This window comes from Apodemus sylvaticus, chromosome 6 (assembly GCF_947179515.1).
Source record: "Apodemus sylvaticus chromosome 6, mApoSyl1.1, whole genome shotgun sequence".
Lineage (NCBI taxonomy): Eukaryota > Metazoa > Chordata > Mammalia > Rodentia > Muridae > Apodemus > Apodemus sylvaticus.
In genome coordinates, this window is record NC_067477.1 from 56,101,983 (window position 1) to 56,124,695 (window position 22,713).

Genomic DNA, 22,713 nt, shown 5'->3' on the forward strand with positions numbered 1-22,713 from the left:
ATATACACACACACTGATAGTTATAAATATGTTATAGTTGCTTTTTTATGATCTGACTGGGAACAGGGTAGGCTGTTTTTGATACAGACATATATTGATTTTTCAGGTGGAGTGGAAATCAGGCTGGGGCTAAACCATTCTCCCTGGCTAGGAATTCATCTCCAGTACAGCTTGACTCAACTCCTAACTCAATACACACGCAAAAAAATTATAAATGTACATTAAATGCCAGTATGTCTGTAGGTACAAATAACTTTAATATTTTGATACTTTCTATTTATTAAATTTTAATAATGAGAAGTCTGTTATCAACTCAAAATTCTGAGAATCTTGAATACTTTTTAAATCTAAGATTTATTTCTCTTGAAACCTCATCCATTATGGGACTATATCTCAGACCCATACAAGTTGAGTATCTTGTGTGATTTGCTCTTGGTGGAGAAATGATAAATGTCATTTCTCAACCTTGACATTAAAGGTGTTTGTAGAATCCTGCTCACCTCTATAAATCATCTGAGCCCAATGTGTTTTGGATAGCTCATTGGTCCAAGATAAGGAGATACATAGAACTAACCATGAGGCCAACCATGATCAGAGATGAGCCACATTCTGCAGGTTTGACCAGCTGACTCAGACAGTCTGCACACAAAGAAGAAGTAAGCATTCATGTATTCCAAGAAGACTTTTTCTCTGTTGTATTATATTCCTGGACAATTGCTAAGTGCAAGATTGTATTACTTTTACTTTGATATATCTTAAACTGCTATGTGAATTAGGAAAATTATCTAGAAAAATGTTTTGCAACGTACATAGATGAGGTATCCCATCTGTTGTTAATATTCCTATGTATTACATTTAAAGTTGTATGTGAGGGTATAGGACTAAGATGAACAAAATGACAGAAGTGCCTATGAAATAGATGAGTATGTCTTTCTTACATACATCAGTTTAGACAGCCAAAGCTCACTGACGGTAAACTGCTACATGGGCACATCCATCAGACACAGGCAGGATTGGTTTTTGATGATTGTTTCTTTGCTTTTTTTTTTCCTATCTTGTTATCATTGTTGTGTGCATGTTCCAGTGCTTGAATTTGCTTGTTGAATTGAAAGCACCAGGCCAGAACCAAAGCATTAAAAACGTAACCTTAGAAACCTTTCCACAAAACAAGTGAGCCCATTCCCTGCTGTGTGTGAACTCTCCACTGGCCTTTCAGACGTCATACAATCTCTCCATTTGTGTACATGCTTTCCACAAAGGGCATGAAGACCAGAAATGGGCTAGCCACACTGACTGATAACATATAGGCAGTAAGAAGTTACTGAGTCTCCTCAGTCTTAAAAAAAAATATACCAAAATGGTGAGCTTATTTCAGGTAATTTTTAAGTTCTAAATATTCCCTGGCTCAGGGAAAAGAACACAGAACTTGACACTGAATTAAAATGCTCCTGGGGGTATTTTACAGGAGACTTTGCACTCTCTGTGTTCTCTGCTTACTTCCTGTTTTAAGATACAGATTACACACGAAGATAGCTCATATTGATTTAATGGCTTGTTCATTGTGGAAACCTGAGTTAAATGGCTTTGGAAAGATTTTACATGTTATCAGCTGTTAATGACATTATATTTAAATTTATAGTGTATCTGTTCACTCCACTTTATAAAAACATAATAAGCTGAAGTCGCTCCCAATGTATGCCATGTTGAATTCAAGTGATTATTCTTTAATTACTATCAAGCCAAAGCAGTCTAGCTAGTCTTAGGAGATGAGGACAGGGGAAGAGAAGGGGGCTTATGGGACTTTCGGGGAGTGGGGGGCTAGAAAAGGGGAAATCATTTGAAATGTAAATAAAAAATATATCGAATAAAAAAATAAATCTTAAAAAAAAAGAAATCTTCTGAAGTAAGTTGACACATAATAGGTATTTAAAAATATTGGCCATTATTATAAATAATTTTGCAAATTGTTATTCACCACAACAATATGAGAAAATAAGTAACATAGATAATAATAATGATTTATGAGGAACAGACATGAAAAATAGCACAAAAAGAGAGGAAGACCTTGGACAAAAATTTGTTTGAGTTTAACATAGCTATATATCTTCTAATATAACTTTTATTTTCTTTCTAATTGTAGTATTTTAGTTTCTCACAAAATTATAAAGAGAAACAATAATCTATATGATGTAATGAGATGGATTGGATATAATATTGATACAATTTAAAGGCAGTTAAGTAGCTACCACATTGTTTTATGTTAAATTAACTAATTATTGAGATACATAGGATACACCCTACCTCATTAAATTTAATCAATAGATGTGGGCTGTGTTTAAATTATTCTGGGCAACTTATCTAATCTTTAAGCTATCACCTTGGAACGCTGAGCTAATTTAGAATTTGTGGATGGACATTCCAGAATGTAAAGAATTGGCCTTGTTTCTAGCCCTTCAGCTATGTTAGCTGTTTTAGAATGACTGGCTTTGTTCAGGGTTTCAAAGGCTCTTTGTTCAAAGGTATGTTCTGATTTTGTTTTCATTTTTATAGAGCTACAATCTTAACTGTGTTATAACAGCTTTAATCTAGGTTGAAAGTTGTGAGCTATATGTAGTTCTTACTTTTCCTTAATCTGTTTTTCCCTTCCTTTCTATTTTTATTATCCCTGAGTAAGGACATTCTACCTGGCTGTCACAGAAGTCTGTTCTGAATGAGTTATTTGTAGTTCTTTTTCCCCTAAAAACATCATTGAAGATACTTTGCAAGCCTTCCTTTTATAAGCTAGCATGTTTCCTGGATTCTGCTTGCACAAATACTTCACATCTCTCCAGACAACAATCTCTTGCTCAGAGAAGCACAGAAGGAAAACACCTGCCCTGCCAGGAAGAGCAGATAGGGTCCGGGTCTGGAGGCAATAGTACATGGCACACCCTGTCTCACTGGTTTTTGAGATGCTGATAGAATATTGAAAGTGCCAGAACAGAGGCTGACATGCTGCTGTTGACACAGTACCTGTGGTTACCTTTCAAATCCAAGGATTGAAAAAAATCGTTGAACAAGGACCAAGACAATTCCAGCTACATAAAGAGATGGATTCTACATTCTCAAATAGGAGCAGAAAGTGCAGATGAAGTGGACTAAGTTGTAGAGCAGCAGGTCTCAATCTGTTGGTCACTATCTCGTAGGCATCACATATCAGATATCCTACATACCAGAAATTTACATTACTGCCATAACAGTATCAAAATTACAGTATCTCACATAACAGTATCTTAATTACAGTTAAAACGTATATAACTAAAATAACATGATAGTTGGGGTCTACCACAATATGAAGCATTGTATTATTGGGTTGAGGCATTAGGAGAACCACTGTCTTGAAGAATAGCAATGGAACAGTGGAAACGACCTCAAGATGGGCTTTATGCTGCCTTCTCTACTGCCTCAGCTCACACACTTCTCTGGAGTACTCAGTCCTCAGCACAATTGAGTATAGAACTTGAGTGCATCAGTTCCAAAACTTAATACTACTAAGTTTAACTTGGCATAGCATGAGTTAATTATATGTTATCAGAAATGAAGTCAAAATGAGCTTTGGAAACATCAGAGTATTCCTGTTTGTGAAATTTGCCACAGAATTCATGTTTCTCTAATTGCCTCTGCACATAACTTTCTAGTGCTCTGCAATTTCATGAAGCAACAGTATTCTGAATCTCACACTGTGGAACCAAAATTTCCAGGTATTACTTACATTTAAGGTAGATCATTTCAGTAACCAGAAAATCATATTTATACCTTCTTCCAAAAGTGAAATAGACTAGTGGCCACATACAGTTAACACCACTTACTAGTTTATGTCTGCTAGGCTGATTTACTTATACCAACGCATCATTACACCTTTGAATTCTAACTTAAATAAGGATCCCTAATGCTTTTCAAACTGCATTTTTATTTCTCTCTGATGCCTATTGAAAGCCTTAGTAGTCTCAACATGTCAATGGCCTAGTAAATTGATGGCAATGGGAATGCAATGAGCAGGGGTAGATGTTGTCCTTATACTCCAGGAGATTGTGGAAATTTTAATCAGCAAATTTGGATGCGTTCTATTGAGAGGTTAGTCCATCAAAGTGAAGTTGGCTTCTATGGAATGCTACTCAACTCTAATATAAAAATGATATTTAGGCTTCCAAAAAGATGTGACAGACAAAAATGAAGAAACCTCCATCCATTCTCTGGAGAAGATCTTGCCAGTAGCAAGGCTGATAAGAGTTTGAACTTATTTCCAACAGTTCATGAGAATTAACTCATAGTAAGAGGAGTTCCAACAAAAGTTCCTTTATTTTACAAGATGTAGCTAACAAAATAAATATAAAAACAAATAAACAAACAAACAAAAAGTACCTCTGAAATCTATAGCTTTTATCTTTCATTTGGGACAATACAAATGTAGCACATGTGCATAGAAGAAAATAAAAAATATATAACTTAAAACCATTGTGTTAGATGACATAAGCAGGTCTCATGAAAACAAATGTTGGATCTTTTCTCTCATACGTTGATACTGGGGAAGGTATTAAATTAAATGTAGAAATACATGAGAAAGAGACATAGGAAATGAGAGAGGGTGGATAGGAAAGATTGATAAGATAGATGAATATAACCAAGGCACATGCATAGGTTGAAACACTGTAATGGAAACATTATTAACTCTGTATCATCAGCCTGTGAGAATGATGGATCAGGAAATGATTTGCAGCTATGAAATAACATCTTAGACACTTATTCTGTGGATAATGATATGGATGTATGAATTACACTCTGTAATGTCCATATTTTTACAGCCCATTATTATATTCCCTTTCAGAATGACTGGTGCACACAGAAAGCAGTTCCTATGGAAGGGAGTGTCAGTCTTTCTCTCAGCTAGTCACATTAAAACAGGAAGAATGGTGGTGTGCATGTACCCTATATTCAGTTAAAGTACGCAGTGTTCCCTGTTAGTTCTTCCTCATCCAGTCCTTACAGTGGAGTCCATGAGTTGCTGTTAGAGATTCGCTGTCCAGACAGAATGATGAAGAAATGGCAGCATGATTTCATTTCTCACTTTCAAGTCTAAGTTTGTTACAGACTTTGTGTCTGCAATGTTTAAAGTATGCAAAAGGAACATATCTATTAGGAAAGAGGAAATGGATTTTTAAATTGACATGAGAAAGCATTTAACACTTGAGTTCCTCAGTACACAGGAGGGACAAATTGGGGATGCTGTCTGTATTTATGGTCTGGGTCCCTTGCTTCCAATTGCTTGGTGGTTTTATTCTTAGGAAGTGGGTGTAATTGTGCATTCATCTGTATGTGAAAACAATGCTTTCAGTTTTCAGTCTGTATGTTTTCACAGCTAGCAGCGGTTATGCCATACATAGTATTCAATTGCTTAGGCTTAGGCTTTCAATTGCTGAAATGTATACTTTCATCATAGCTTTAAATTAAAGGCTTGGAATCAAAGCTATTGCTTTTTTTTAATATGCATGTGAAGTTATATATGCCATAGTTTATCACAACTTCAACATAGCTACACTAGCTGAACAAAATCTTCATTATATCAACTGAATACCTGTAGTCCCTCCCTCTGCATATGCTACATACCAGGATGGTCTCAAGCTTACATGTCCAGAAAATTGTATCTTATTTCCACGATTCTCTCTTGATAATAGTAAAGTATTTGCTTTTATACAATTGTCTAAGAGTTGATTTCATCTACCTTTTGAAATAATTTTACTTTTGCCTTGAGCTCAGACATATAAAAGTTAAAATCCAAAGACAGTGGAAGAATTGCTATTTACATTAAGTTATTTTGAAGAAACCATGGCCTCAAGAGATATTTTAGGGATAGCCTAGGACTTTATTAGTATGCCTTACTTACCTATGCTTACACCATTTTTTATGTTTCTAATATTTGAATATCCCTGTTACTGAATATGGACATTCACCTGTTAAAAACTGTAACATTTTTTAATGCCATGTGAACTTGGGCCAATTTACATTATCAACCAGGGCTACGTGCTTGCATGATAGATATTTTTTTTAGATCTGTGCTTCTGCATGTCATGTGTAGACAAATACACTTTGTCATTTTATTATGTCCATTTTTAAGTTCACATACACAGCAAACTGCCTTAGAAAATAATTTCCGTTTCTGAAGTAAAGGGAAGATTTGATGTCCAATGGAATAAAGGTATAAATATTTTTGGCAAGTTTGGTTGCTGTCAGTTATAAGATGTAAGGATTTTAAAGCTCAGGGTCCCTCAGATGCACCAAGGCACATGTGCAATCAACTTGATGATTTCTTGTCCCACATGATTGGAGCTAAGAGAATCCAAGGCTATCAGATAACTTATCACAGATGACTACTGCATCATAAATTCTCTACAGACTGAGCATGTTCCAGGCTCCTGTGTGAATGTGCAACACCTTTACAGCCTCATTTGTTAGTGAGGTGACCTCATGCTCACTTTTCTTTCTTGCACATAGGTTCTGATATTCTTAAAGTTTTCTACTGTTTTATAGTGGCATCAAACTTTAACACTGATAATTTTTTCTCCCTGATTATGTGAAATAATATGGATTTAGTTTCTATTTCATTGATTCATTGTGAAGACTTAGCTTTCTCTAATTAATTAGTTATTGGAGTTTCTTCATCTGTGAAATAGCTATTATCTGAGTCATTTTGCTACTCAACTCTGTTTCTTGTTTACTTCTAGGCATTTTTAATATATTCAGGTTATCTCCATGTAGAACAGTTATTTAAAGTTCAGGCTTACTCATCCCTCTCTTAATGGGAGATGATAATGACAGCAAACTTTTAAAATGTATGATTTTCTTAATTCTTTTTAGAGTTTAATCATATTCACTGCTACTGCTCCCACTATGTGCTTCCCAATCACAACTACACCCAACTCCTCCCAACATTTTATCTCTTTAAGAAATAATCAACAGAGTCCAGTTGGTCTTGGCCATATATTAATGGGTGTGGTGTTGACCTACCATGGCTATAATCATAAATAACAGCAGACGTTCCTCCTAGCTCTGCATTGTCCAAAGCTCCTCTGTCAGTGGGTGGGGAAGGGGAGGGGATTGCAAACATCTTGACCATTCATATTGGAATGTGGTCCTGTAGACTCTTGAGCAGGGAAACAAGAGTTGTTGTGAATTCATGAGTTCAGAGGCTTGGTCATTTTCAGAATACACTGTTTTCCTTTGGTGACCCCAAATCTAGAGTATTCCTTCTTCAATATTTCCAGAGTCTTGAGAAGGGGCAGAACATAAAGGAATCCTGTATGTGGGTATGTGGCTGAATACTCCTTTAATGCTCTCTACACTTTGATGTGCTATGACTTTCTACTTTTAAGCATAGTCACATTTATTATCTCCTATTTTACCTTTTTACCATATGTATTTATTTATTAAATTTAAATACAACCACATCATTTTTCCTCTTCTCCTTTCCTCTCTCCCAGTCTTCCCATATACCTTGTATTCTCTTGATCTTTCTCTGACTCCTGGCCTCTGGCCTCTTTTTAAATTAATTGTTGTTATATGTATGTATATAATATATTTATATGTTTGTAATTATGTAAATACAATCTGATCTGTATATATGATGTTAACTGTATACATATGTATTTTAGGGCTAACCATGTACATATATCCCATTGATGAGTTATTCCCAGAATCTCTCAGTTGTATGTAGTTTTCTCTAGGATCAGGACCCTGTGTGATTACCCCCTCCATGTTAATGTGCTTGTTGGTGTCACCTTTGTTTGGGTCTTCTAGAGGCAGCCATGTTGATGAGGCCTCATAGGTGTAGCTTCACTGATATTTCTAGGAGATGCAATCTCAAAGGAGACATCTTATCTTGTCTCTTAAAGTTAAGTATATGAGCCTCCTGAGACTGAATACTTAGATAAGGATGTATGTATACATTCTTTTTTTCTCTACACATACCTCTTCCATAACAGGTTTTTTCTCTCTTCTGTGAATAGAGCTTTAAGAATTACACATGACAGTATCTTTTTAATTCCACTATTTTGTTCATTGTTTGTTTGTGAGACAAAATTAATGAGAAACACTAATAGCACACATGCTGTAGAATTTCATTCCCAGAAGTTTAGCAGTAGGCGCATAACAACAGTAGGAGTCCAAACTATATACTTAGAACTAGCCACTCTTCAGAAAATATATCAGTATGTATATGAATGTATGTACATACATATATACATACATATACATACACTTTTATGCACACTCATATATAGTATATTAATATAATGTGTACAAATATGTATACATATAAGGAATTCATGCATAGCTATGTACAGTTACATGAGAGAGAGAGAAATTACCGTGTGAAAATCTGTAGAACCAGGGATATCCATGTTAGTAGGTCTGAACTCTGGCTTGCTGGATCAAATTAGCTGCTCTGGCTCAATCTCCTCTCCAGCCTGGCTTGTTCAAACTGCTTCTCTCAGCAGCTTCTGAATGAATTGATTTGCTTGGCCTCAAACTAACTCTGGCAATCTGTTCTAATCTTTTGACTCTGGCTTGTTCTATCATTACTTGTTACCTGTTTCTGTAAAATTGCCTTCTTTCTCTCCCTCTTCCTCTTCCTCTTCCTCTCCCCCTTCCCTCTTCCTCCCCCCCCCCTCTCTCTCTCTCTCTCTCTCTCACACACACACACACACACACACACACACTTATACTCTGTGATGCTCTCTTAAGACCTGTCTCCCCTGTCCGTTCTTCTGAAACCTGGGCATATTTTATCTTTGACTCATTGTGTCAAATCTTTCTCTGATTCATTACTTTGTCTATCCCTCAATTAGATGTCACTTTCAAACTTTCTTCCAGATACTAACCTTATCTACATAGTTTAAAGGTGTGGACTAAGTACATGTCTCTTTTCCAACCATATCATACTATATTCCAGATTTGTTTACATTCTGGATGGATAATATCTTTGAATATGTCCCCTTGACAGAGCAGTCATGTTACTGGATTAAAATTTCTCTCAATAGAGTACTTGTAATTATGTGTGAAGGCCTGAGTTCAGTCCCTGGTTCTCCTCCCACAAATAATTATAAAATTATCATTCCCCACATGCAATAAAGACACATGCTCCATTATGTTCATAGCAGCCTTATTTATAATAGCCAGAAGCTGGAAAGAACCCAGATGTCCCTCAAAGGAGGAATGGATACAGAAAATGTGGTATATTTACACAATGGAATACTACTCAGCAATTAGAAAAAATGAATTCACAAAATTTTTAGGCAAATGGTTTGATCTGGAAAATATCATCCTAAGTGAGGTAACCCAATCACAAAAGAATACACATGGAATGCAATCTCTGATAAGTGGATATTAATTAGCCCAGAAGCTCTGAATACCCAAGGCACAAATCGCATAACAAATGACTCCCATGAAGAAGTATGGAGAGGGTCCTGATCCTGGAAAGGATTGATCTAGCATTGGAGTGGAATATAAGGACAGAGAAAAAGGAGGGAGGTGATTGGAGAATGGGTGGAGAGAAGAAGGTTTATGGGACATATGGGGAGGGGGGAATCTGGGAAAGGGGAAATCATTTGGAATGTAAACAAAGAATATAGAAAATAAAAGTATTTAAAAAATAAAATAAAATTATCTAAGCATTGTATGTTCAGTGTAGGATACTATGTGACACTCCTTTTTGGTTTGCTGTAGTAGGGTTTCAATCCCTTTTACTAAAGTGAACACATTATTTCATGTCACTGACATGTCCATCCTGGTTTTCATCTTATTTACTACCATACATCATTCTGATTCAGCCACCCTCTGATAACTTAGAAATGGGTCCTTCCCACTTGCACTTACTGAATCGCTCTAGATCCCTTTGTTCTTTTAATTTTTTTAATTGCAATATGACTTTTTTAGGAATCACAATCATTTTATCATGAGTTTAATTTCAGTCTTCATTATATTTGTGTTTTCAATGAACTAAACAGCTAAGGTTATAGGGATGTCTGTGTTAAAGCTGTAATACGTACAATTTATTTCTGAAAACAATTTGTCATGTAATATATATGCTTGTTGATATGGTAAAAATGTTAACACTGTTCAAGAATCTAATATACCATCAATAAATTATGTAAGATGTAGTTATATATACCCTTTTTAAAATATCAAATGATAGTGTTTGTTTGAGTGTTCTAACTTTTAATGTAAAATGACCCATTAAAATCATCTGAATCTATTTAACTAGCTCTGATTGTTTTGCAGTTATCAGGAAGCACCTACAAGATATAAGAATTTATAAACTATATGTATATAATATGGCATGTTTAATAAAATCCTAAAATTAAGTTCTACAAGCTTACAAATTATTTTCCATTTTCTTTTAACAAACTGAAAACATTTCAATTAGTTGTTAAAAATATTATTATACAATTGTTTTGATTTCAGGCTGGACAACAACGCTGGTGGGAACAGGAGATTAAAATAAATGGGAATATTCAGAAGGGAGAACTAATTACATATAATTTGACTGAACTTATTAAACCAGAGGCCTATGAAGTCCGACTGACTCCTCTCACTAAATTTGGTGAAGGAGATTCAACAATTCGTGTAATTAAATATACAGGTAAGTAGGTTGTTAAAAAAATTTTACAAGTATTTATTTGTGCATGAAATTATGATTATGTATAATTATGACCCCCTATCACAATTTTAGTTATTCTCTGGTTCTGTCTGAAACATAAATTAATTAAGCAGAAAAGATAGTTAAGGATATAGATAAGTTCTGTGTTTAGAACCAATACAAACAACTGAACAAGACAATGCTTTGAACTGGACTAGGTGTTTTAGTGTAAGGGTGAACATGCTTAATGTGTACGCTTGTGGGTTTTGCTTTCTTAGGAAGCTGCAAGTTTACATGGTGGTTTGTGAGGCACCAGGGAAATGATATTTTTTAAAGGGAGAGGGGGATAAAACAGAAGTTCCAGAAGGCAAATTACTACCCATTGTAATTCTTTGAAGACACAATAAGGCTGTTATATCCAGAGCAGAGTTGGCTCTCAGTGCTAACTGCTGATCCGTAAACATGTAGACACGTTCTCTTTTACATTGTAGAAGTATTTTTGTTTTTGTTTTTGTTTTTGTTTTGAGACAGGGTTTCTTTGTATATCCCTAGCTGTTGTAGAAATAAATAAATAGATAGATAAATAAATAAATAAATAAATAAATAAATAAATAAAAATAACCTCTTACTTTTTCTTATTTATAATTGTTTATATTCTCAATTTACCTAGATTATAGATTGTTCTACCAACAGCTTCTTTTCAATTTCTGATTTTGTTTAACGCTAGTTAGGATGTAAAAGGTTAGCATAGCATTGGAAAATAAACAACTCCCCCATGTTTTTTAACATTGATCTTTGTGGTACTTTTTTTTTTATTCGATATATTTTTTATTTACATTTCAAATGATTTCCCCTTTTCTAGCCCCCCACTCCCCGAAAGTCCCATAAGCCCCCTTTTCTCCCCCTGTCCTCCCACCCACCCCTTCCCACTTCCCCGTTCTGGTTTTGCCCTATACTTCTTCACTGAGTCTTTCTAGAACAAGGGGCCACTCCTCCTTTCTTCTTGTACCTCATTTGATGTATGGATTATGTTTGGGGTATTCCAGTTTTCTAGGTTAATATCCACTTATTAGTGAGTGCATACCATGAGTCACCTTTTGAGTCTGGGTTACCTCACTTAGTATGATGTTTTCTAGCTCCATCCATTTGCCTAAGAATTTCATGAATTCATTGTTTCTAATGGCTGAATAGTACTCCATTGTGTAGATATACCACATTTTTTGCATCCACTCTAAATGTGGTATATCTGAAAGTTCTTAATATAAATTAAAATAAATTACACTGTGTCCTATAGAACAAAATGAATTGCAAATATAATTTTTACTACCATTATTAGGTTCAGAAGAAACTACGGGTCTCTGAATAGACTAATTTAACTTTTATTTACAAATGCACTTAAGTCTTGCTAATATATCTTTATTTTTGCTTTTTTCCAGCACCTGTAAATCCTCATTTGAGTAAGTATATCATTTTTACCTGAAACTCATTTTATATTACATAGTAAAGAAAAATGGATTATCTATAAATATACAAAGATTAGGTAAAATCTATTCTTACTTGGTATAAAAAACTGATTTTAAAACAGTAAAACTGGTATTTTATATTAACTTTAAAGTTCAGAGAATATGATAGAAAAATAAGTATTTCAATACCAATAAATGATGTTCAAAGATTTAACTAAGTGAGAAAATATGGACTTATGTCCTCAAAGTGGTTAACATTCATTGCTCTGTAACTTAATTCATTTTTCTTTTATGTGGGGTATCATTTGTGTTTTATTTTGTTATTATGTTATTTATGGTATTATGGTTCTTTGATTTTATTCTTGGATTTGTAGTCTTTTCTTCATAAAGACAAAGGTTCTTATTAAAGCCAATTATAAAAATGATTATTATTGTTAGTAATGTATATATGTAATTGTGTATATTGTGTATGCAGTGGAGTATAAATCTGACATTTTGCATCTGTACTGGAGGTCAGAGAAGAATTATCAAGAATCACTTCTTTACTGCTGCCATGAAATTCTGGGGTTTAATTCAGCCCACCATGCAGATGAAGCACGTGACTTCACCCAAAGAACCATCTCTCCAACCCTTGATTATTTATTAAGTTTGTATTTGAGTTCTTTCTCAGAGATAATATTATTTTACTTTAGCACTGTATTTATTAGAGGCAAGATTTCACTATATGTTCTAGACTACAGTGCAAACTTATTATCATTCTATCTTCTTCACCTAAGTACAGGAGTTTCAAACATGCACCAGCAGACCTGGCCACAGATCACTGAATTTATGTGATTTTAAGGTCTAATACATTTGGTCTGGTTTTGATTTGAATTCTGATTTTTTCCATTAAATTTTATAAATACATGATGAAGAATAGTGTACATCTACCTGAAAATTATTCCTGAACGTAAAAATACCTCATATTCATTTCATAGAAGGAACTTGACTCGTGTTTTCTCGTGGTATAATGAAGATACTGTCCATCATCAAAGGCAGGCATGGCTGTGGGATCTGAAGTCAGGAAAGAGAGATGACTGAATGCCTGCTCCTATTTGGTTCTCCTCTTTCCCTTTCATAAACTTGCTGATTCCAGCCCATGAGGTTGCCCTACCCACATTCAGGATGGATTTTCCTTCCTCAGTTAAACCTCCAATAAAAAAACCCTGAGGAATATACTCAGAGATGTGTCTCCTAGGCGATTCCAAATCCAGTCGTGTTAGTAGTCAATGAAGATTATCCTTCACACATCTCTCCATCTCTGGCAAACCACATTAAAATAAGAGGATTTAGTAGGAAATCTAATATCATTATCAGTCCCTGAGAATACTCTATAGTTAATATAAAGCTAGATTTTTACATCTTCCAAGGAACTGCAAAAGAGTATAGGTTGATCCACAGAAGTCATTGAGTTCCAGACATTTTATTCCTTATTTTCTAAATTGTTTCTTTACCATATCACAATAAATCCAGTGGCAAGGCAGGAGGAGTAGAATGATGAGGTTATAGCATGTGGATTATTTAAAATTCTTTATTATGTATATTTGCCTTAATTTCATTTCAACTATTATGAAGAAGCACCATGACCATGGCAACTGATAAAAGAAAACAACTTGAGTTTCATTGTTCCAGAGGGTAGCATGGTGGCAGGCAGGCATGGCATGACACAAGCTGTACTAAGAGTTTACATCTGGTCCAAAGCATGAGGTGGAGGAGGCGTGCCATCTAGAATGACATGGGCATTTGAAACCTCAAAGCCCACCACGCTGGCACCCCTCCTCCAGCAAGACCACATTCCCAACCCTTCCCAATCAGGTTTGGACCAACTGAGGTCTAAACATTCAGAAATATCAAGGTTTGGGGGCCATTCATTCTCCTTCAAACCACAACAGTCTATAAATTAAAAAAATCATATTTTAATCAGAAAGCTATCAAAAATTAAAGATGTAGAAAGTGAAGAATGATCACGATTCTGTGTTTTAGAAATTCTTAGATTTCCTTTTTTCATATTTGTAAGCTATCCAATATCACATTGACTTTTGCTAAGTTTATGTAGCTCAGTGAATGTGCATTATCTTTCAAATATTCTTTATCTGAGTAAACTTTATCTGAATAAACTTTGTGTGTGTTTATGTGTGTATACATATATATGATTTAATATAATGATAGAATAATCTTAAAATTATTTTATGCTGTTAAAACTTGTTTTACTTACATTTCCCAACAGGTCTTTTTTATTATATTTATTTTATGTTTGTAGAGGTTTCACCTGTGTGTATGTCTGTGTTCTTTGTATGCGAAGTGTTAGACACCCAGGGCCTAGAGTTTCAGATTGTTGTGAGTCACCATGTAGGTGCTGGGAATTGAACTTAGGTACCGTGGGAGACCAAGCATTCTCTTAACCACTGAGCCATCTCTTCAAGCCACTGTAATTAATTTTAACATATAAACATAATGTTTTGCAGGAGTTCTGAAATACATATTAAACAACTGAAAACAATTCAAATGTCTTCTCGCAACTCAATGATGAATACTTGAAAGTAAAAACAAACACATTTACATGAATAAAAGTCAAGGTTTTAAAATATATTTTATGTAGAATATTGTCTTCCTTAAGCCTATCCATCTAGATAGAATATAAAAAAAAAGACATACTGCAAGTCTTTAATCAGACAGACAAAAGAAACCATAACAAAAACATATTCCGTAAATGCAAAGAAGGATTCACTTAACTCAGTCATGTGATCACAACCAAATGCTTCTTCCTGAGGAGTTTTAATGGGTGCTCCCCTTTGCAAAGGCAGTACAGACTCCAGGAGGAGAGTCTGTAGATGTGTTTTTCTTTGTGAACTTCAGCAAAGCAAGAGTCTATTTGTACTTTATTTTTAATAAGCCAAGCTGACTGAACCAAAGTTTTCTTATCTGTGGGACTCAGTGAAGATTATTGAAATTTTTTCAGAGTCCTTATTTTGCTGAATGGAAAAATGTGTACTACTGTGAACAGTTTTTTTTTGTGTGTGTGTTTCTGATAGAATTTACCAACTCATCTGTGTATACACTTTTGAAGTGGGATATATCCCAATAAGAAAATCTTCTATTCTAGATTTAATGACCACACACATTTAATGACAATTTTAAAAGTCTCTCTCTGAACTCATATTGTTTCTGAACTCAGCATATAGCAGGCATTTAAATCTCTAGTCCTTCCTTAGGGTCTCCATAAACTTCCTTTATAAAATGCACTTTAGGTGGATTTCACACATTTGCCAAACCCACATTCAACTCAAGCGTGGATAGTGACTGCTTTAAAAGCAATTTGCCCTAAAACCCCTTGCCTTAAGCAAAGTTAGACATTGCATATGTGTGTGCAGAAGAGCATTTCTAGAGGACAGCAAATAAAGAATTACATGCTCAAGGTATACGTGTTTGAAATGATATCAGGTAAATTGAAAAGTTCATTTTCTTTTCTTTTTATTTCGAAAGACACGGTCTTATGTATGGAAAAGTCTGTCTTGGAATTCACATTGGGCTTCGAAATCATGATGGTTAGCCTATTGCAGCGTCTGTGGCACTGAAATCACGGGCTTGTGCCACCTCTCCTGTTTTAGGAAGCTTCTTTCCTAATTGACTCTTTGGTCTCAAGTGTTCCAATACATTTAAAAAAGTTAGAAAAATTCCCGATTCACAAGTCAAATGTGAATTATTTTCCTTTAATAGGAATTAAATCTGTTTGTTTCTAAACAAAAGATGTGGACCTTAATGGTGTAATAAGATATTGGCTTAATGTAGAGTGAAATGTATTCTAAAACCAGGGCAATAAGGGATACAGAAAGAAAAAGCAGAAAGCAGATGGAGGATGTACAGGGAGAGATTTGATCAGAGGACATTGTGTGTACCTGCAGAAATGCCAAATGCAACCATTTACATTATAAAATTAAAATATGCCAATAAAACCATTACTTTTTTCATCAAAATTATAATGGTTTTGTATTTAGTGATAACTGTTACATTAAGGCTCTAATGTCATTACTGTACTATTATTGCATTGTAATATTTAAATTTTTTTCTAATAAGACATTAGAACATTTCTAATAAGACCATTTAATTAATACTTATCACTTTAATTAAAATGTGTCAACAGGAGAATTTCACTGTGGATTTGAAGACGGTAATATTTGTTTGTTCACCCAAGATGATACGGATAACTTTGACTGGACAAAGCAAAGTACTGCAACAAGAAATACAAAATACACCCCTAACACGGGTCCCAACGCAGATCGGAGTGGTTCCAAAGAAGGTAGGGCGATTTGCAGGGCTGTGCTTACTTACAGCACCTGGAGAGCTGGAAATGTCTTCAACGTGAAGTACAAGTGGGCCGTGAACTAAGTGTTTGAGAATCTTAGAATAAAACATTGTATATTACACATCAGCAATTCCCATATTAGTGGTCATTAATGTTTTCTCACACCTCAGTGATAAACACAGTTGAGGGATCTGGCTGGTTTTATTTACTTCTGTGTTATTTCAACTCTAAAATTTCATTTCTCTCAGTTCTGCCTTTTTTTTTTTTCTGTTAAAGTTGTGATTGTGTTTAGCCATGTAGGTTTTATAAATGAGATATAAACCATCAGTTTTTATTTGGGATCGAAGCTCTGAAACATCACAAAAACATTATATGTTCCCTCATAAGTATGCACTTCAACAGTTGCTTCCCCTGCTTTCAGGTTTTTATATGTACATTGAGACATCGCGACCCAGACTAGAAGGAGAAAAGGCTCGGCTTCTGAGTCCTGTATTCAGCATAGCACCCAAAAATCCATATGGACCTACAAATAGTGCATATTGTTTCAGTTTCTTCTATCACATGTATGGACAACATATAGGTAAGGTAACTGTTCTATTATCTTTTCATCAATCCTAATAAGAGTTTCACACAAGACATGATGATAGCTTTACTCAGAGAATACTGTAATTGAGTTTTATTAAGTTGTTCACCTACGAATTGCAAGGAAAGACAGATGTCCTCCCATTATCCAAATCTAAAGCACATACAAGGGTTGGGAGACTGAGCATCATCTCTCCTTTGCATTCTGAGTTAGCAGACCGTCAGTAGAGTATGCACTGCATGTAGTCTCCTGTGACACTGGCATGCCATAACTTAGGTTTTTTTTCCCAAGAATATAACTGAATAATGGCAATGCACGTCAATGATTATGAAAAGGAATATTGTCGCGTGAAAAAGTACTTTCAGCACTCTCTATATGCTAGTAACAGTGTTATGATTATTTTTCTATGGATACCTTATATTAACTAGAATTTAAGAATATCCTGGGCCTTAAAGGGAATACAAAACTGAAGGTATCTACCTTTGGATATTTTGTACAGTAATAATGAAAACCTACCATGAATTTTCTCTCAACTGTGCTAAGGAGAATACCATGTAGCAACAGGTGAACTTCACAATCCTCAGTGGGAGCAAAGATTGTACATGTTTCCAGGTTTTTGAATGCAATGCTGAAGTCCAGAGAACTGGACACCAAATTTATATATATAATTTATTATATATATAATTATATATATTAACCCATATATATATATATATATATATATATATATATATATATATATATATATATATATATATATATATAATTAGCCATTAGACAATACAATCAGTACAAAAGACTGCTCAGCATATCTTGGGAGTATTTGACTTGAAATGATAAGAACATATAGTTATAGTTATTATAAAAAAACATTAAAAATATAACTGTAGCCTAGCTATTGTTATATTAAATTGTGGTGCTGTGTTTAAAAATCATTGCTGTGGGTTTTATATGTTATGGTTTGTATATAGTTGGCCATGGGAGTGGCACTATTAGAAGGTGTGGCCCTTTTGGAGTAGGTGTGACTTTGTTGGAGTAAATGTGTCACTGTGGGTGTGGACTTTAAGACCATCATCCTAGCTCCTGGAAGCCAACATTCTGCTAACAGAATGGAAAACTCTCAGCTCCTCCTGTACCATGTCTGCCTGGAGGCTGCCATGTTCCTACCTTGGTGATAATGGATTGAACCTCTGAACCTGTAAGCCAGCCTCAATTATAAGAGTTGCCCTGGTCATGGTGTCTGTTCACAACAGTAAAACCCTAAGACAATATACTATACTTTTAGATACACATTTACAACCTCCCTAAATTATGACAGAGTCCTGAGTAGCAGAGCATATCTAGCTCCACCGGGTTTGGTCAAGGAATTAAATATGTATAAGTGTTGGAAGTGCAGTGGTGCTTCTAAACAAAGGAAGTCCTTAATTTTAACAGTCAGTAGTTAGGTAGAATTAACACACTGCTTAAAACTGTAAAGTTAGGGTGACCCTAGTGTCTTGATATATATTAATAAAAACAATATAAATATGCACTGACTTCCAAAATTAGTCATAGTATATATACCTATTATCATATTGTTTAAGCTGCTATCCTCACTGTAAAAGTGAACAACATGGTCTGTTGTTTACAGTGAAGAAAATTGAACCTCACGATGTTGATATGGATGGATCTGTTACATTATACCTTCACTCTCATCTTTGAGCTATACCAGTGTTCTTTCCAGTAGAGCAACAAATGACCAGCCAGGATCAATAGCAAATAAACTGAAAAGTTCCCCAATCTGAAACAGAGCAGACACAGGGGAAACCAAGGCGGAAGCAGTCTTCACACAAATCACTTTGAATAACTGTACTTGGCATCCTCCTATGCAAAATGGGAACAATAATTTCTCTTTTAGAAAGCTCTGGTTTGGATTTATAAGATCATAATTGCCCCCTTCTCCCAGGTAACAGACAGCAATCTCATAGTCATTCAATATTCAAATAGCCCTGGAAGAGGGCATTTTGTGGTTATTTCTTTTAATTTGCACAATGATCACTTAGCCTCATTTAGATAATTATCCTGTTTCTCAGACAAAGACACTGAAACACAAAGAGCTTTGATTATCATGGCCAACACATAGCTTATAAACAGCAAAGTCATAATTCAACCTGGGAAGCTGGACCTAGTCATGGCTCTGCAGAAGGACTTACTGGAGGGTCATGGAAATCAGACTAAGTATGTAAGAGTCACTTGTTATTCACAGTTAGTTATCACAGACTCTACAGGTGAAAAGCATGAGATTTTGGACATTGGAAGAAATACAGTAGGGATGAATAATACCTTTGTGATACAGAACAGAGACAGGAAACTGCTATGAAGGCTTTGGCATTAGTGGTCATGGTCTCATGATGCATTAACTATGAGAGGGATATCTCATGTCAGAATTCTCACTCCTCTCATTTAATGTCAGAAGAAACTATTAAGAATGGTAATTTTAATTAGCTTAGATTTTTTTTATTTCAGTTAATCATGTCCATTTAACTTGCTATCCTTTTTAATATTCATTTAAGACTTCCTCCCCCCTTTTCCAATTTACTAGAAAAAATAAAATAGATAATTCTAAGCCATATATATGTATATACATATTGTATTATATATGTGTATAAATATGCATATATGGCTTAGAATTATACATGACAAAATATATAGTCACCTCATACATGAGATCAGCACTTTTTGTGCATCCTTGAAAACTGTACATGTATTTATGAGATGCAAAATACTTCTGAGAACATCTAAGTTCCTCTTTGTTCCCCTCACTCTTCTTGGCAAATGTCCATCAGTGTTTCTGTTGCTCTTATTCTGGCTGTTTACAGCATTGGGTTATCTTTCTGAGTAAAGGTCCGTTATGTTGAACATGTTGGTGGCATTTCTCAGTTTTCTGCAAATGGTCACAAGTAGCAGGTTAGGCTCCAAATATATTACTTGGGTCATCTAAGCAGAGAACAGGCCCCAAAATGCTAAAAATTTAAGTAAATATACTCATCCCATGATATGTAGTAAACGAAAACAAAATGGAATATAGACATGTTTTGTTCTTTTATTACATCTCACAGATACTGAATTATTTAGAAACCTAAAATTTGGACAACTCTGAATGTAGCAGGATGGTGTCAATGTAATCACACTGTTCTTCCCTCAATGAGGAGAGGTGGTTTGTTCTGGAATTGGGTATGAGTGATGAAGTCCCACAAACATGGATTTAGATTTTCCCATATTCAGTGCCTTTATAACAACAGAACAAACCAAGATACTTTTTTCAGATACGTTATGTATCTGAGTTTTATTGCTATGATGAGAGCCTGTGACTAAGACAACTCTTATAAAGAAAAATATTCAATTGGAGCTGGCTTACAGTTTCAGGGGTTTAGTTCCTTATAATCATGGCAAGAAGCATGACAGCAGACAGGTCAATATGGTGCTGGGGACAGAGCCAAGAATTTCACATCCTGATCTATAGGCAGCAAGGAGAGACTGTGGTCCACACTTGGCAGGACTTGAGTGTAGGAGACCTCAAAGCCCACTCCACAGTGATACACTTTCTCCAACAAGGCCGTTCCACTCCGACAAAGACACACCTCCTACTCGTGTCACTCCCCATGAGCTAAGTATTCAAACACAAGAGTCTTTAAGGACCAGGCCTATTCAATCTACCATACACTGGTAGAAATATTAGCTGGTAGACTATAAAAAAACAGGGGAGTCTAACTGTAGCTATCATTTGCCATCTGACTCTACACTTAGCCCTTTTGATTGTAAACTAGGTTTCTGTTCCTATATTCTATGAGAATTATCTGATGGTTATAAAGGTCATGTACAGAGGATGGCAATAAATGACTATAAAATCTAGTGCTAAAGATGCTCAAGATAATTTAGGTGTGGACTTGTAGCATTCTAAATTCTCCACATCTTTGAAACGTTGAAGAGTTAGTCAACTTTGCAAAAGGCTCAGGGGAAGGTGTGTTTTCACCTTTTCTGGAACTTTCTTCATACTTTGTGAGTTCCACTGTCCTAAAGGCATGGAATTCCTCAGTCCCCCTTTTTATGCTGTGTTTTGCTGATTGTCAAAATATATGAACCTTTTTTCTTTCTCTTTATTCCTTTACTTTTACTGAATTTTTTGTAGTGATCCTTGGTCTATTGCCATTGGTGGAACTGCTATAACTGTTTGAAATCATCACAAACCCAACTATGCCCAAAAGGTTACCTGTTCTGATTGCTACTTCCTCTCTCTCTCTTTTTGGGATTTCCTAGGCTATGAGCCTCAGTCTCACTGAAATGAGGCCAATCAATATCTCTAAAGTGAAAGGTTCATGTGTCTTGCTTTTCATCAGAATTAGAAATGATAGGGGTTAGAAGAGAAGGTCCAAGAGGAGCTTAGGTAGGTTACCTGCTAAGCTCATTGAAGCAAACCATCACCAAGTTGTCAGTCCAGAGAAAAAGCGCCTGGACACATTAAAAGTGCTGCTTCATGAGCACAGATATGTAAACAAGCCAGGCTTGGAGCTGATGCAAGCAAACACGCAGTGCTCTGTCAGGTCAAACCAGCCACAGCACCCGTTAGATCAAAGACTAAAGCAGAAGAGCTTAGCTCTTTACAACTTTACAGTGATTACTAAAGTGAAAGAAACAGAAATAAAGAAATAAAGGAAGGAAGGAAGGAAGGAAGGAAGGAAGGAAGGAAGGAAGGAAGGAAGGAAGGAAGGAAGGAAGGAAGGAAGAACTTGATTCATGAAGTTTAAGGTAGGAAATTGTCCCTATAACACAATGACAAAAATCATATTTCAGTGTGAAACAACTGCTAAAATAAGAACTCCTGCAGGCTTTCCCAAGAAATTTTAAAGATGATTGATTAAACAGCAGTGAGTAGACTGAAGTGTGGAATTTCAAAGTAGACCACAGAGTAAAAGAAGTGGAAGGTCTTTCATAGCTAAAGAGGTTAATTCAACACCTGGCTTCAGTGCTTCAAAGGCCAGATTAACACATTAGTTAGCAAAAAAGTAATGTTTCTCAACCTGTGGATAGTGACTTCCACAGGATGCATTCTGTAATCCATGGAAAAAATACAAACTTGGAACTTAAGTATAATTTTAACACTTCAGCAGCTGAACTATGATTCCTATGATATGCACAATCAATTGAAAGTCTTGTGAGGACTCTCTGTGAAGATGTGACTTCCTCCACAGGAGGAGTTGCTGCACGTAGATAAGTTTATAAGGTAAGATCCATTGCTGAAGAGGCCCTGAAAAATGTTGACATGACAAATAAGATGTCAGGAAGCACCACTGTAAACTTAGTCGGTGAAAGGGTGACTAGGTTTAGACTGGTTCTTGGATTGATGTTAATTTTGAAAAAAAATTTCTACTATGATTCACATTCTGTCAAACAGCATTACATTCTCCCAAAAAAATATTTTGTAAAAGAAAAAGTCAATGTGCCAAACCTTCCTGCTGTCTATTTTAAGAAATTGACTTAGCCACCCAACCTTCTGAAACCACCATATTGATACATCATCAACAACAAGATAAGACCTTGTGTTACTGAAGGTTTCTATGAAGACTGGTGATTATTAGTGTGTTTTTAGCAAAAAAGCATTTTAATTAGGGTATAGATA

At 35.3% G+C, this 22,713-nt stretch overlaps 1 protein-coding gene across 1 annotated transcript in view; it reads left to right on the forward strand.

The window, feature by feature from the left end:
- Window positions 1–22,713, forward strand: part of Mdga2 (MAM domain containing glycosylphosphatidylinositol anchor 2) — a 788,307-nt gene that overhangs the window by 741,652 nt on the left and 23,942 nt on the right. The window contains exons 11-14 of the mRNA XM_052185765.1: window positions 10,495–10,672; window positions 12,106–12,126; window positions 16,313–16,468; window positions 16,896–17,054. Of these exons, the coding sequence (XP_052041725.1) occupies window positions 10,495–10,672; window positions 12,106–12,126; window positions 16,313–16,468; window positions 16,896–17,054 (514 nt within the window). The remainder of the gene's footprint in view (window positions 1–10,494; window positions 10,673–12,105; window positions 12,127–16,312; window positions 16,469–16,895; window positions 17,055–22,713) is intronic.